Source organism: Polistes dominula, unplaced genomic scaffold (genome assembly GCF_049000335.1).
Source record: "Polistes dominula isolate Pdom_NZ unplaced genomic scaffold, Pdom_raw_medaka contig_80, whole genome shotgun sequence".
NCBI lineage: Eukaryota > Metazoa > Arthropoda > Insecta > Hymenoptera > Vespidae > Polistes > Polistes dominula.
Window position 1 is genome coordinate 2,092,397 of NW_028301111.1, and position 18,330 is coordinate 2,110,726.

Here is an 18,330-nt window from a genome sequence, read left to right on the forward strand (position 1 = left end):
AAATTGTTTTTTTTTTTTTAGAAGAAAAAAAAAACCCATGCTTGAAGCTTTACAATTCCATTAATATCACTGAAACACGTGCAAAATAAAAAATATAGGCTATGTCTGACATATACGCGATTTAATCTACTTGCCCATTACAATTTCATGCTCGTACTACTAGCAATCAGTAAAAAGCATTAATATATATATATATGTATAAGTATACCTATTTTACGAGAACGATTTTTATAATTACATTTAACAATAATCAAAAGTAATTAATTGTAATTGATAATAACTATAATAAGAATATTTAAACACGTATACTATGATACATACATTTTATCGAGTAATAAAACCTCACCTTTTCTAGTATATCGAGGATAGATTGATTTCACATAATTTGCATGCACATAGATAGGATTATCAAATAAAAAATACAAAACCCTTTTTTTTTGACGTTTAAAATATTAACATAAAATGTAGAAAGATGTATATAAAAAACATATATATATATATATCAAATTAGGAAATGAATAAAAAGTGGTTGAGAGCAAAATTTGAAATAAAATTTCCAACTTAAATTAACGTAAAAAAAAATTTCTTTTTTATTTTTTGTCATTAAAATTTATTGCTCAAATAAAGTAAAAATAGAAAATAATAAAATAAAATAAAAAAATACAGTAAATATAATAAAATAAAATTAAAATAAAATAATAAATTAAAAATTAAAAAAAAATTAAAATTATATTAGTATTAATATTAATAATATTAAATTTATAAAATAATTAAATAGAATAATATTAATATTAATATTAATATAATAAATATTTTGGTGAATCTATATATATATATATTTGTATATATGTACAAAGGGTGAGTGGATGAGTGAGTGAAAGGTTGTTTAATATATACATGAAATCCTCTTTCAACCTTGATAAACCCGTTGTTCAGAATGCATATACCTGTGCAAAAGCCGTAACGACCGCACCACTTGCGATTGGAATAAGATTTCGTTCCATCCATTCTTCACCTGCTTGAATGCATCCCTTCTCGTAAATCACTTTAGCGACCTCAAAGTTCTGAAAAATAAACAAATCAAACCGGGCCACCGGGATTTTGTTTTTATCCGTGTGATTTTTCTCCAAACAAATTTCGTAATTGTCTCCTATTATTAACATTACTTTCCTTAATAAAAGTACGCAAATTTTCAGTTTATTTAATGTTGTTAATAATTTAATATTGTAAGAATTGTAATAATAAATTATATATTTATTTATTTTTATAGGATTTGTTAGAAAAAATAAAACAAACGATAAAAATGACGAGATATGATGGAGAGGGGGTTGTGGGGGTTGTTTATGATAATAAAATTATAGAAAAATATTTTCCCCATTTAGATCAAAATTTTTATTAATGTTTTTAATAATAATAATAATAATAATAATAATAATAATAATAATAATAATAATAATAATAATAATAATTATTATTATTATTATTATTATTATTATTATTAAATAGGAAGGAGAAGAAAGGAATAGAAAAAAAAATATATGTATAATATGTTTATTCCTAGTTTTTATTTATATAATTTTAATTTAAATTTGATTTGTTTTTTTTTTTTTTTGAAAAATTGTTGAAATAAAAAATTTCTATGGTGATTTATGACGAAAGAAAGAAATAAAAATAGAAATAAAAAGAAAAGAAATAAATATAATGAAATAAAGAGGATAAATAAATAAATAAATAAATAAAGAAAGAGAAAGAACGAACGAACGAACGAACGAACGAATGAATGAATGAATGAATGAACGTAGAAGGGGGAAGGAGAGAAAAAAAACTCGTTTGGTCGTGAGAAAATTTATGGGAATACCTGGTAAAGAGAGGCACGTATAGGAACGTAATGTTACTACGAAGTCTAAGTAACAACGCCACTCTATTACTTCGTGCTTCACATTTACCCCAAGAGTAAGAGTAACCACGCAAAGCTTTCAACCTCATACTACTACAAGTCTCTTCTATTATTCCTTCTCGTCTCTTTGCTTTTCTCTCTCTCTCTCTTTCTCTCACACATTCTCTTTCATTCTCTCATTTTCTCTTCTGATATACATAAGAGTATGTTATGTACTTATAGAAGTTTATAAATAGGCTTATGTTGGTAAAAGAAGGTACTTGAAAATTGTAAGAATATTTTTTATTAAATATAATTTATTAAATATTTTTTTACCTTTGTTAAGTTTGAGTTTTAAAAAGAATGAAGAAATATATATAAAAGAAATTATATATAGTAATAGTAATGGTTAATTTGAGTTCACTGTATATATTATTTTCTTTCTCTTTGATATAATTAGAGTGGGTACTTACATATGTTTATATGTTGAATATTGTATGAATATTCAAAAATAATATTCATATAATATTCAAAATTAATATTCAAATAATATTAATATAATATTCAAAAATAATATTGTATGAATATTATTTTTCTAATATTGTATTACTATTATTTTGGAATATTCATATAATATTATTTTGGAATATTCATGTAATATTATTTTTGAATTTTCGTGTAATATTATTTTTGAATATTCGAATATTACACAAAAATAATATTCATATAATATTCAAAAATATATATATATAAATAAAAAGAAATTTTATATAATAATAGTAATAGTCAACTTGAGCTCAGTGCATACATTATTTTCTTTCTTTTTTTTTTTTTTTTAATATAAATACATAAAGTATGAACTTACATATGTTTATAAATCGGATTAAAAGAAGTTCTTGAAAATCATCAAAAATTAACTTAATATTTTACTTTGATTAATTATAAGTTTTACTTGTAAAGAAATAATGAGAATAAAAAAGAAATTATTTGATAAATATATTTATATAATATTAATAATAGTAATAGTAGTAGTAATACTTTACTTGAGCCTAAGTGGATAGGATACTTTATTATTTTTTATTTCCTCTCTCTCACTCACTCATTCTCATTCTCAAAGACTCTCGTGAAACTCTTATCGTAATACCATGATATTACGTAAGTAGCTCATTAACGAAGGTGTTAGTTGCTCTAATTATTTGAAAATTTTACTTCTTAGTTAACTATATATATATATATAAAAAAAAATTAAACAAAAGAAATAATAAAGAATAATGAAATAATAACAGTAATAGTAGTAATAATAAAAAATAAATAATTTTTTTATGACAGAAAGTTATAAAACATTTCTTAATGACAGAAAGATTTTCATACTTTTCTTCTTGTACCTTTTTGAAACCCTTTTTTAACAGAATGAAAATCAAACACTACGATCTTTTCGAAATATATTTTATGCAACTACGTTTTGACAATAATTTATCGTGTTGATTGTGAGACAAAGGAAAGTCCTATTATAAGAGTCGCGTGTTAACTTGTAGTAAATTTTCGTGTGCTTTATAAGATAGTGATACCCTTTCCCAAACCCTTTCCCAATCCTTCTATACATATATACATTACAATTATTCGATTAACTGAACTCAACGTGACATATGCCAAAAGAATAAATGAAATATTAAAATATACAAATTGAATAAATAATTTTTTTTTTCATTGATATAAGCACACATACACATACATATATACATTTATATAATTATATATAATAATATAAAAATTATAATATTATATTTTATTATTATAAATAAATAATATATTAATAATTAATATATTTATATAATTTCTTATTATTTATTTTTATTTGTTTCATCATTAAATATATATATTTATATATGTATATATGTATATATGTATTTTTATTGTTAGTATTATAAAATTCGAAAGAATTAGTTACGGTACTTACCAGAGTAAAGAGAGACACACGTTTTACGGAAGTTACGCCATTGTTATTCCGTTTTAATGATACTGCAGCATGGGGTTTTTTTTTAACGATCGTATACAAGCTCATTTTACTTACTTGTGTGTTTCTCGTCAACGTTCAGTGATATTCGTATACTAACAGCCACGTACTTTAAAACACGTATGTTTGCGTGTATACATGTATGTATTTATGTGCCTGAATGTGTATATTTTATTATTACGACAAGCATATATGTATATACATATATATATATATAAAATGATACAATAATTACGTGTAACAAATTTGCTTTATAAGTATTCATACATATACATACACATACGTGTATCAAATATATTTATGTGTATTTATGCAGAACAATAGTTTATATACATGCGACATCGTTCGTTTACTAAAAAAAAAGAATAAAAAATTATAATAATAATAATAAGAAAAAAAATAAAATAAAAGAGGAGTAATTAATAAAATATTCAAATTAAAAATAGATTTGCGTTCGAACTTTCTTCTGATATTATAAAAAAAATTAATTTCTTTTATATTATTATTATTATATTTTGAATAATAATTAATTATTTAGAAGGTTTTTTTTTTTAATAGACACAAGTCTTAGTTGATAAAAGATTAATTATAATATGTATTTTGTATAATTATTAATTTTAATAATATATTAATTATACAATAATATAATATAATTTTAATAATTATATTGTACAATATTAATAAAATTATAACAATAATAATAATTAATAATATAATAACCATACAGTAATATAATATTATTTTTTAATAATTATACGATAAATATTATAATTAATATATTATTAACTATAATATTAATTATAATAATTAAACAATTAAATTATATTAAACTATTATAATACTATTTTAATTATTAATTAATTTTTTGTTAATTTTAATTTATTAATTTTAATTAATTATATTAAATAATATTATAATTATATATATTATTATTAATAAAAAATAATATTAATTATACAATACATTCATCTTTGAATTATTTTACTTGAATTATTTTTTTTTTTTATATTTAAACAAGTGTTTTTAAAATAATAAAAAATTTCACAGCACCTTTAGATTATTAATAAATTATAGATAGATTATTTAATTAATTAAAAAACTTTTTATTAGATGACAATTCAATTAAGGTTACTTTTCTGTTTTTTTTTTTCAAAACTTGTTCAATTAATAATAATCGATAAAAAAAAAAATGAATAATAATTAAGAATAATGTTTGTCATCTCGATTGAAGGTAAAAATAAAAAAAAAAAAAGAAAAGAAGAAATAGAAAATACAAAAAAATCGACAAAAGTTGTACTCGTATCGTAAAAATTGATTGAATAAATAATTTTCTTGTTGTTTCTCTTTCTTTTATTTTATTTGTTTAAAAAAAAAAAAAAAAAATCGTATCAATTTTTTATCGAAGAAAGTTCAAACCAATAAACTAGGTCAGGCAAAATAAAATGGTAGAAGAAGATAAATAAATAAATAAAAATTGTTGTTATTGTTTTATGTGCCAATATGAATATATGCGAAAAAGATTTGATTTATTGATTTTTGTATTTTGTATGGTTTTGTTTTGTTTTTGTTATTGACTTTTTTGATAGTAAACGAAATACCTGAAGGACCATAGTGCTGACAACCGTACCGGCGACTGGCACGAGATTCAGCTCTAGCCATTCCTCTCCTGCCCTTAGGCAACCTCTTTCGAATATACTCCTCTCTCCCGTCTGCATTTTTCAAGGGCAAACATAAAATTATCATTTTTGTTTTTTCTTTTTTCGTTTTTTTTTGGTTTGTTCCATTTTCAACGCAAAATTGTTCATTCCTTCTCCATCCATGTTTATTTATTTGTAAATTATTTCTTTTTGTTTCTGTTTATTCGGTCAATATTTCAATCATAATATAAATGTTAATATTTCAATTAATTATTGTTGCAATCAAAATTGACAATTTTGCAATGTATTTATTTATTGGGATTTCTGGCAGAGGCGTGGCGTAGCAAAATTCCACCTATTTATTCTAATTTTGAATTTAACCACCAGATAGCGTATTCAAGTGCTAGAGATCATCCCACGTGGCGTAGCGATTCGACCTATTTACTTTAATTTTGAAATTAGCCACCAGATAACGTATTCAAGTGCTAGAGATCCCAATACAAATTTATTTAATAAATTTTTAAACGTAAATTATAATAAATTGAAAAAAGCAGTAAATTTAAAAAATTACATTAAAATACAATGAACCATTTCGATACTAAGAAAGATTTATAATCATTTTGTATTAGAAATTTTTGTATTTTATTTAACGAGAATTATTTTTTTAAAAAATTTTTTAATCTTTTTACTTTGTTTTTAATTGTAAAATGGGTTAAATTATTAAATTATATTAAAAATAATAATTAAATAAAATAATGCATAATGCAAAGTAAAACATATTTACATTTAAAAATAAAATTGTATTGAAAGGGTAAATTAAATTAATACTATACCTGTTACTTAATTATTATTATTATTATTATTATTATTATTTTATTTCATAAAAAAGAATATAAATAATTTAATAAAAAATATTGAACAAATATAATTGAAAAAAATACTGACCCGAATAAATTTTTGTTTCCTACGTTGAAACTTTTCCATTTATCCTTATCGTTAATTTATGTTAGGTCATTTTGTTTGTAATAATGAATAAAAAAAAAAAAAAAAAGAAAGTCAGGATGACACACACACGTACACAGGAGCGTGCATAGGTTAGTAGAATTTTTAACAAAGTTGAAGAAGGATTTAACCGTAAACCCCCATGAAAGTAGTAGCCTGCACTGGGGTTGATAACGCGAACAAATATCGATATATCTCTACGACCTTATATATTTTTTTATATTATTTTTTATTCCCTTTCTTTACTTTTTTTCTTTAGGGGGAAAAAAGTATGAAATAAACGTGAACTTGTGTGTTTTTTTTTTTTTTTAATTTCATTTCTTCTTCTTCCTTCTCCTTCAGTTTTATTTATTTTTTTTTTCTTCGATTTTCTTTGATTGAATTTTATATTAATATTTTTTCATTAAATGGATATGGAAATGTATTGGAATGATTGATTAGGATTGTGTTTGTATTAGGATCGAGAAAAGTATGTTATGAAAAAATGATTTCTAGATGATTGTATTATTTCGAAGTAAAAGTTAAAAATATAATTGAATTTTACTTACGTAGCTAGGTTTCCTAACGTCGTACCCGCACTGCTTGTTTTTTATAATTTCCTATGAAATGATAATAATAATAATAATAAAAGTATTTTATATTTAGTATATTTTGGGGGAAGGGGGGGGGGTTATTTTTGAAGTATTTAAAGTTTAAATAAAAATTATTTTTAAAGTAATAAAAAAAACTTATGAAGAAAAAACCTTGTCAATAGTATTTTAAAGTATAAAAAAATAGAAAAGTAAAATAGCGTTATTAAATATATTAGTTTAAAAATGTTTTTATAATAAATATCAATGATTTATAAACGAAAAAAGTGAGTGGTATGAAGAAAATCAACAAAATCTAAAAAAATCTGTATAAAAATAATTATTTACTATTTGATTTATATTTTTATAATTTTTTTTTTTCTGTCAATTTAGAAAACATTCGTAATATGAATAATTCAGATAAATAAAAAATAAATAAATAAAAAATAAATGATAAATAAACAAATGTTTAGAAACCAAAGAAAAGAAAATTGAACGAACGAAGAAAATTAAAAAATATATTTAATATATTAAAAACAAAAACAAAAAAAAATATCATGTGGGCAGATCACACGTGTTAGAAGTGAAACCTTCGGAAAACTAAGTTTCGAGAGAAAGAGACGACTGCAGAATATCAAGAGTAAAATAATAATTGTTGGGTTTATTTGTTATAATATTATTATTATATTATTGTTATCACATTCAAAAATTATTATATGTTTTATTGAAAACATATATAAATAGATAACATATTACACAGAAAGCAAGTTCTCAATTCAAAGAAATGAGTTGCTTTTGGTAACTAAAAAATGCATGGGAACTAAACACTTCTGTTAGTGCAGTAAACACCTCTATAGTAAGGTTTTTTCCGAAAAGTAGTGAGGTTTTTTCTTGTAGTGAGGGTCTCGTCGGATAAGTCCGTAGGGTCCCGTCGGATAAGTCCGTAGGGTCTCGTCGGATAAGTCCGTAGGGTCTCGTCGGATAAGTCCGTAGGGTATTTCCGATAAATTTGTAGTAAAAAAAAAAACATATCACGCACCTTTCTTTGTTTATGTCGACCGTCGGTTCGTTTGGATCTTATACTTTTGTCGCATACCTACGTGCTTATCTCTGTTTATTATTTTACCCTTCTATCGCTCCTACCTACAAATATTTCGAGTATTGAAAGAATATGTGTGTTTACACTTTGTAGTATGCAGTCGCACTCAAACACACACATATACAACCAGGAGCGATAACTACGAAGCATAGCATAAAGAGGAGACCGAGAATAGGAAAAACTGTATAGCTATATTCCGTCTCATTCCCTAGCAGTCTAAATCCTATGTTTGTCTCTTTTTCTCTCATTATTTAATATGGCAACCGTTTCATAGCTTCGTTACATAGCTCCGTTTCGTTTTATTTACATTTCAGATCACTCCCATTCTAAAGAAGTTTTCACTTCAAAAAATAAGAATGTAAATGAAAGGAGGGAACGAGGAGAACCAAGAAGAGTAAAAAAAAAAAAAAAAGAGAAGAATAAAAAGTTTTACGTACGTTTGGTTTCCTTTTACAGCAACTGAAAGGCACACCGCAAGCTTCCCTTGAGCCGATGTCACTCGACGAACAGTTGAAATAATTATTACGATCCCAATCCTTTGGACCCTCGATACCACAACATTGTAACTAAAATGAATAAAAAGAAGAACAAAAAATATATGAGAAATATGATTGGTGGAAGAAAAATTAATGAGAACATTTCTATACGATTAAAAGAATATTATTTTAATATCGATATTCGATCAAACACGAACAAAAAAAAAACAATAAAAAAAAAAAAAATACAATTCATAGCAACGAGAAACAAAAAATGGGAAGAAATAAAGAGAAGAAAGAAAGATTAATTTAAGAAAATGAGGTTAAAGTTCGATGAACTTTAATAAATAGTTTTTACCTTGTGTGCAATTGAGATTTCCTTTTTGTGATATTAAATGTACAGAAAAAAAAAATAATAATAATAATAAGGACAGAATGAATTATTTAGGGGTGGTGTTGGAGGAGGGGTGGGTTGGAAGCATCAGAAAAGAAAGAACGAGAAAAGGTGAATAAATATAAGCGGGGAAAAAATAATAAAGTACAAATAAATTGAATTAGAACTGAAGAAATATATGAAACGACATTTATATATATATAAATATTGATTTAATATAATTCTAAATTATTTAGTAAATTATAAAAACACAGAAAAAATAATTCAAACAATTAGAACGGAATACATTAAATAATAATACACGAAAAAGTAAGGTTAAAAAATTCATTTGTAAATTGAAATAATTGAATTGAAATGAAATATGATGCGCCATCTATTGAATACTTAAACAACTTAAAGACCTAGATAACCTCTAAATAATATGATAAATCTTTAAATTAGCAATAAAAAATACAAAATATTGGCGATATTCATTGAGATCTTCATTGGAAATCAACAATGTGACACTGCATTTTTATACAGATATATTTATACAGAAAATCGATACCAATAGAAAGACGAATTATTTCTAATGTTATAATTATCGAATAAATTAAGGTCTTTGTCAGAGTTATTATAAAAAAAAAAAAAAATTCTTGTTGATATCCAATACCAATACAATTATTGAATATCAATTTAAAAATATATCTTAGTTAATAAATGATAATTCTAAAAAAGAAAAGACAAAAAATAGAAATTATTTTGAAGAGAAATCTTTCGAGAGATAACTATTTATAATATTACGAATTTATTTATAATAATCACAGATAGAAAAAAAATAAAATTAGTTTACTCGTTGAGTAAAAAATGTTTGAAAAGAACAAATTCTATTTTAATTATATTTTCTTTTCTTTTAATTGTTTCACCGTTTACTTTCTTTCATTTTTTCATTTTTTTTTCTATCATCATCATCATCATCATTTTTTCTTCTTTTATAGTTTGAAAGTTTCTGTTTGTACGCATTACTATGCTAACGTAAGTGATTTAATCGTGAAAGCAAAAGCTTTGAGGAAGCATACGACGATGCCACTTGCAATATGGCCCTTTTCCTACCTACCATTACAGTTCTTATTCGAATTTGCATTCCTTTGCGATTAATATGCGTTCTCGTTCATCTCTCTCTCTCTCTCTCTCTTTCTTTCTTTCTTTCTCTTTTTTATTTTATCGTTATTTCGTTTCTCTTTTATCCTTTGAGAAAAAAGAAATGAAATATAAAGAAAAAGCGCGACTCAATTTAGAGATTTTTTTTTCCATTGAAACCTTTTAGAATATTATTTTTATATATTTTATATAATTTATATATCATTTTATTTTTGTATTGAGATCAACGATTCTGTTTTTTTTTTTTTTTAATATTTTCTCGAATAAAAATTTTTTCATTGAATGCAATATAAAATTAAATGTATCGATGATCAATTTCTCAGATAATTTATTTTAGAAATTAAATTGAATTTAATAAAAATTATTTCATTTAAATTATATTTGAATTTAATATATATATATTTGTTATTATCAATAATCATCGATTAATATGAATTTTTAAATAAATAAAATATACCTAAAGTATCATGTGTGACCTACAATCAATAGGATTACCAAAATTGCGATGGATACGTGTTATATCCCTAGGAATTGGTTTCTATTGAAATCTCGTAAACCACCATTGCATGTTGTGTCCTGTATCGATCTTCTAACACCATATATATGGTGAATATATATACATATATATTCGTTTACGAATCGTTTCATCGTCTATCACACGTTTTGATGTTTCAATACTCAAATTTAAAAGAATTAGTATAATAATCGTTAAAAATGTTTTTAAGATAGAATAAAATAAAGAATAATAAAAAAATATAAAACAATAAAAATGTATATTTATATACATGAAAAAAGAGATTTGATTAAATAACATACCCAGTCCTCTTGAATCCAGTCGATTAAATTCTGTTGATCAGGATCTTCACGATAGTGAATGATGAAAGCTTGGAAGCCCCCGGTTGCTTGTGATTTAATCTGTTTGATAAAAAAGAAAAAGAAAAAATAGAAAAGCTCTTCTTTTTATTAAAATAAATAAATCCTGTAATGATTAAAGTATAAAATAACGATTTGATATTTTAATATTAATTTATTATTATAGATAAGTCAGATGAGTAATACTTTGAGTTTGTATAAAATGTTTCTTTTAAAATGTATATTATAAATATAATATAGAATATTATATTTTTATAAAATATATAGAATTATAACCCTTTAGTAAAAAATTTAATAATTTTTTAGTTTTGGTTTAGTTTATGTACCAAATACTAACTTGGTTTTATAATTTTAGTATTTTAATATTTTATAATTTTGATTTATAATATTTAGTTTTCTAATTTATGATTTTTAGTTTTTTATTGTTAGTACATAAACTAAAAAGATTCTACCCGTCTGATTTAGAAACAAAATTTATCTAATTAATAATTTTTTATTCTAATAGAGTTATGTATATTACAATTTAATATTGTAAAATCCTTTTAATTAAAATTCATATTAATATATCAAGTAAAAACATTAATTATTTATATTTTTTATTACAAACTCATTTGGTATCTTCTTCTATTAATAATAATAATAATAATAATAATAATAATAATAATAATAATAATAATAATAATAATAATAATAATAATAATAACAATAATCATAATAATATATTCGTTTATTAGTCCCTTTAAGAATAAACGGGAATCATGATAACTGTTAAGAATAGAAAATTTAACAACAGGGTTGAAAAGAAGGGGATGAAAGCAACGGACAAAGAAAATATACGATTCCACTTGACTCCTACCGACAGGTGAAGGGATGAGAGAGAAAAGAGAAGGGAGAAAGGGAAGAGGAAAAGGGTGCTTGCAGAATGGTATTTAGTCTGTTTGTTTTCGAGACTCTGCCGAGCTTTTTCATCGTTGGAAAAGACCATTTTAAGTTCATTGAACCCTTTTCCCTTCTACTTGTTATTAACGTAACCAGTATCAAAGTTATATCTATCGTTTATGTTAACTTTTTTTTTTGGTTTATTTTTTGTTCAGAAAGAGAACAAATAATATTTTCTTCCATTTTGCAATGTTGATCGAATTTTTAATTATTTTTCTTTTTACTGTTTATATATATATAACAGTATATTTTTTATTTTTATTTTAAAGAAAAAAGAAATGAAAAAAAATAAGATAAAAAGATAATTAATGTAAAATGATCTTACCCAGTCTTTAAAGATGAAGCCTAAAACACCGGCAGTAATCTCCATTAGCAACAATAATGCCAAGAATATTGCATACTGTAAAAAAAAAACAAATGATATTAAATGATTTAAATTAATGATCAGTTAAATATTTGTCAAATATAATTAATAGTATCGTATATCCTTGGTATAAAATAAAAAAATTATTTATAAGAGATTAAAATAAATATAATATAATATTTATAATAAATAAATGTATATGTATATAATATTTCAGTATCATGTGGTAGGTGAAAGATTTTTAAAAGTATAATTATAATAATAACAATTTTTGTTTCATATTTTCTATCTTAACGTTATAAAATGTTTATAACGAATTAATAATATTATTTGCAGATATATTTGAATAAATATAATATTTTACAAACATATACATATAATTTTATAGATATTTTTTCATGAAAAATTCAGGACTACAATGTGACATTAGTACTTTTTTGCTAGGTTGAGTAATTTTTGAGATTTATTGATCAACTTCATTTTTTTAAATACAAGGATATATTTTAATACTTATTTTCGGATAGCGGCTTTCAAGACGAATCCAATGACGTGCCACACTAATATATTTGAAGATCAAAAATGGTTAAAATTTGCTAACAAACTACCGCCGGCCATACTACAGCTTTTCCGCGTCAGATAGCGCCGTAGTCGAATCAGATGGCGCCATAGTCGCGTCAGATGGCACCGTAGTAACGTCATCCTTTGAAACAGATATTTTCCGAACTGTTTTTATTAGTTATTTTCAGGTTTTGTATTTAAAGTTGCCTATCGTTGGATTCGTCTCGACAGCCGCTATCCGAAAATAAGTATTAAAATATAACATTGTATTTAAAAAAACAAAGTTGAACAATAAATCTTGAAAATGACTTAACCTATCAAAAAAATACTGATGTTCTATTATAGTCTTAAATTTTTCATTCAATTTTTTTAAATCTAATTTTCTGCTACTATCATACTTTGGGAATTATTTAAATTTTAAGAGCTAGTGAAATCACCCTGTATAATTTTAATAATATATTAAATACATATATCTATATTTTTATCGAAAGAAATAATATAAAAAAGAAAGGAAAGATAATGAATAGAATAAATTATTTAAATGAATGAAAAGGAAAAAAAATAGAAAGAAAAATCACAGATAAAATTTTGAATTAGAATTCCATAGTGAGTACTCACTGCTGATAGGAGGCACGTATTTTCCCTGAGTGCGCCGACACACCCCGTAAATCCGATGATAAATGTCACTGTACCTGTATAATAATAATAAGAAAGATATTATCGTTCACTGTCACTGTAATGCTAAATAGGGTTATGGTGTTAGTATTATTTTTCATGTTACACACTTAAATAATAAAAATGAACACGTACAGTTGTATAATGATGATCACAATTTTTTTCTCATCATAATTTAATAGAACTGCGAATAAAATCTTAATATCTTAAAACAAAACAAAAATTTCAATTGAAAAATGTCGATAAAAATAGACAGGAATGTTAAAATGTTGCGAAAAGAAAAAAAGATAAAAAATATAAGAAACGTTTGAAATTTTAATCGAGAATTCCAAATTTCGATATTCCTTTTCTTGAGAGAATTCACCACCACTCACCCACCACCCTTTTATCCTCAACCCCTATCCCTATCTTTATCCCTTTCGATGCTTCTCTTTAGTTTGAATTTTTTTTTCTTCTTCTTCTTTTCTTTTCTTTTTTTGTCTCTTTTCTTTTCCTATTTCTTTCATATATTCTTTTCTTATCACTACGAAAAGCCTCGACGATAAATTCCAAGACTTGGATGGGGATATTTGCAGGTATGAAATTCCACGAGATCCTTTTCAGGTATCTGCGTGTTTCAAAATAGTCGATGTAAAGAGGAAAATAGACAAGATAGAGAAAATGAGAGAAAGAAAGAAAGAAACAAACAAAAAGGATCAATATATTATATAAAAATCTAAAACTCACGAATGGGAAGAGAATGAAGAGAATGAAGTGATTTTTTCTATTTGAAATTATGTGATTTCAATTATACAAATTAATATTTAATTGTCTGATTTTTTGTTTTCAACGAATTTTAATTTTTTTCATGTGATTATTATACATATTATAAAAATATTATTTATTTTAAAAGCAGTGTGTAGGTGTATATTTGTAAAATATATATAATAAATATTATATTATATTAATTAAATTTTGTTTAGAAGAAATTAATATAATTTAAATATTATATTATTATATTATTATATTATATATTATTATACTAATCTAAAAATATTTATATAATATATATATACATAATAATTAAAATCATAATATTAATGTAAATCAATAATTTTAAATTTTATCAAATAAATTTTTTTTTTTAATTATTTTTATATTTAATTTAATTTTTATTTGATTTAATTAATTTAATTTCAATGTATTATTATTCATTAATTATATAATTAAATACAAAATTATAGATTTAAATTAATATTATTATTTAAATTATTACATAGATTTGAGCTTATTTGAATTTATAATTTATTTAATTGACAAATATGTGTAATTCTTTTAATTTTTTGTTTGTCTCGTAAACGACACAAAATGAAATAACAAATAATTTTTCAAACAAATAATCCATATAAATAATTAAATGATATGAAAGATTTGTATATTGTATCGAAAAGAAGATAAAATAATTCATCTAAAAAAGAGATGAAAATAATTTTTGCGAATGAATAGAGAAAATAAGGAATAATTAAATAAGAAAATTATTAAATCAGAACATCGTTGGAACAACTATTCGCATCATTATATTAAGATCAGTTTGTGGAAAATGATAGAATTCGTTAAAATGGACTCTGCTAGAATGGAATTACGAGCAAATGCAAGGAATGAAAATAAAAAAAAAATAGAAAAAATAAAAAGACAAAGAAAAAGAAAGAGAAGAGGTATGAAGGGTTGCATACAATGGCTGGCTGGTATGAATCGTAAAAAGAAGAGGTAAACGATATTCAAAAGATCGTAAGAGAGAGAGAGAGAGAGAGAGAGAGAGAGATCAAGTATGAAAAAAATAATGCCGATAAAATGCTTGCGAATATGAACAACTGCTTTTTATTACTACCCCTTGCTAATAAAATATATATATATAAACGAGACTGAGGGGTAAAGTTTATTCAAAATAAATAAAATAAATAAAACAAAAAATAAGAGTGAGACAGAGAGCAATAATAAAGAGAGAATGAAAAATAAAATAAAAATTAATTTAAAAAAAAAAAAATATATATATATATATATATATATATATATATATATATAATATAAATAAATTCAATTTACAAAAATTTCAAACTTTCCTAAAATAATAAATATTTCATTGATGTATACAAAATATTTTTTATACTAATTCCTGCAATGTTTAATTATAGTAGAAATAGTAAGAATACTTTCTACACACACTGTATGTTACATATAATTATAATATATATGTTATTATTATTTGTAAGACCTTTTAATATTAATTAATACTATATCTACATATTTATTTTAATGAAAAAAAAAAGATAAATTTTTATGTATTGAATTTTAATAATTAATTAATTATTTTTGTTTCATCTATTTCACGTTCTTCCGTTTCACAATTTTCAAATCAGCCTGTGATTCTAAAGAAGTTTTCACTTCAAAAAATAATAAGACGCAAGGAAGTTATTTTATTTATTATTTTTTTCTTAAACAAATCAACGACAAATGATAGTACAGTATTTATATGTATATATTTGTATGTAAGTATATATATATATATAACGTAGATACGTTGTGATCCGTATATGTATCCTAAGTGCAATATATATGTATATATATAGGTATTTTCCAAGTGAAACGAGGATATTATTGGTACGACAAGCACTAGGAACATAAACTCATGCCATGCATAACGTGCGAACAACGTTCCTCCATCAACGCGTATTCTGCTTTTCCACTGTCACCACAAAATACCTTTACTTTGTCGTTTGTAAAACTAACGTTAGGTAAGTTTACTTTTTTATATTCTTTTACGATCTCTTTTATTTTTTATTAAATTTCATCTTTCTCTATTTAACTTTTTTTCTTCTTTTTCCTTTTATATTTTTTTTTTCTAACGATCATTAACAATGTAGAAACATATTGTAAATTTCTCAAAAATTTTGTGATACGGTTTGCATTTTAAATCAACAACAACAACAGCATCAACAACAGAATATATGAAATAAAATAAAATAAAATAAAATAAAATAAAATAACACAAATATAGTTCTCACAGGTTGTACTCGATAAAATAGTAGAAAACGTTCACAAGTGTTTTGGATTATTTCAAGAGAGAGAAAATGTTTCGATATTGTCGTTTCAATTTACGTTAAAATAATATCAATTAATAAAAAAAAAAACGACAGATGTTAGCCCGTTTGATCAGTATGGACTTATCGGAAATACCTTACGGACCTACGGACTTATCGAAATTACCCTACAAACTAATCGAAAAAAACATCACTACTTTTCGGAAGAAACCTCACAACTTTTCGGAAAAAACCTTACTACATTTAGTAAAGTTACTTCGAAAGTGGGGTTTTTTCCGAAAAGTAGTGAGGTTTTTTAGAGAGACCCTACGGACTTATCAGAAAGACCCTACGGACTTATCGGAAAGACCCTACGGACTTATCGGAAAGACCCTACGGACTTATCGGAAAAAACCTCACTACTTTTCGGAAAAAACCTCACTACTTTTCGGAAAAAACCTTTTTTCCGATAAGTCCGTAGGGTCTTTCCGATAAGTCCGTAGGGTCTTTCCGATAAGTCCGTAGGGTCTTTCCGATTTGTCCGTAGGGTCTCTCTAAAAAAACCTTACTACTTTTCGGAAAAAACCTCACTACTCTTCGGAAATACCCTACGAACTTTTTTACTTTCTAGTGTTATTTCAATACATTTAACTTTCTATGGTGTTTGTTATTGTGAATAGTCAAGTTCAGATCACGTGCTAACTCAATTGGGTTTTGTGCAAGCTTTAATATAGGACAAAAAAGAAAAAAGAAAGAACGTGCGAATAGAAGAAAACAGAGTGAGGAAAGGTGAGTCAAAGTGAGATACGTAGAAAGATGAACCATCCTAAAGAGCCATTGTACGTGACTTCAAAGATAGAAAGAGACAGCTAAATAGACAGACAGACAGACAGACAGACAGACAGACAGACAGACATAGAAGTGGTTCAAGCTCGAGATGTTTGGATTGGTCACAGAGGATTCCTGAATTCCCACCATTACATTCAAGTAAACCGCGAGTGACCACGTTCAGGAGTGTAGTGGCTTTCCAAGGTACCTCTAACCATTCAGGAATCCTCCTCTTGGTAGTACATACCCAGTAATCCGACTTACAACACATACACACGCACACAAATACATACATGCATGCATGCTTTGTGGAATTTCTCTTACGTAATTTTGTACGAACTAACAATCGAATCGGAGTAGAATCTTCATTCTAATAAAACGGTATTATAATGAAAATCGACGTTAATTGGATGAATAAAGGATTTGAAGGGATAGGGGATAGGGATTTGATATGTAGGGAAAATAAGGGTCTAGAAAGTAAAGTTTGGAAAGAGGCTAAGGGGGGGATTGATTTTCTATCGAAATTACAAACTCGAATATTTGTTAAACTTTCTTTTTCTTTTTTCTTTTTTTAAAACCATTTTATGATGAATTTTTCTATTAAATTTTATAGATTTTTTTATGTTTTTTTTTTTTATGGAAATTTAGTGTCGTAATTTTGCAGTTAATTAATTATTTACTATGAATAATATTGGTTTTTTTGTTTGATCGTTATTTTTTTAATGCAATTTTAATTTAATATTAAATTATTATTCGTTAGTGTGTAAAACTGTTTTTTTTTTAACTATTTTATGGTGAACCTTTTTATCGTATTAATTGATTGTTTATTA

General features: G+C 24.1%; 2 protein-coding genes across 5 annotated transcripts in view; one reads left to right on the forward strand and one right to left on the reverse strand.

The window, feature by feature from the left end:
* The window catches only part of LOC107071673 (tachykinin-like peptides receptor 86C), a 216,674-nt gene that overhangs the window by 47,118 nt on the left and 151,226 nt on the right, over positions 1-18,330 (forward strand). The window lies entirely within an intron of this gene.
* Tsp26A (Tetraspanin 26A) overlaps positions 1-18,330 on the reverse strand; it is a 120,339-nt gene that overhangs the window by 7,843 nt on the left and 94,166 nt on the right. For 2 of the 4 annotated variants that reach the window (XM_089176669.1, XM_015326972.2), the window contains 7 exons: positions 13,560-13,633; positions 12,345-12,419; positions 11,024-11,122; positions 8,635-8,763; positions 7,078-7,128; positions 5,489-5,599; positions 948-1,064 (listed from right to left, as the gene is read on the reverse strand). In XM_089176669.1, coding sequence (XP_089032795.1) covers positions 948-1,064; positions 5,489-5,599; positions 7,078-7,128; positions 8,635-8,763; positions 11,024-11,122; positions 12,345-12,419; positions 13,560-13,633 — 656 coding nt within the window. The remainder of the gene's footprint in view (positions 1-947; positions 1,065-5,488; positions 5,600-7,077; positions 7,129-8,634; positions 8,764-11,023; positions 11,123-12,344; positions 12,420-13,559; positions 13,634-18,330) is intronic. The other 2 variants (XM_015326974.2, XM_015326976.2) reach the window with 2 other exon arrangements.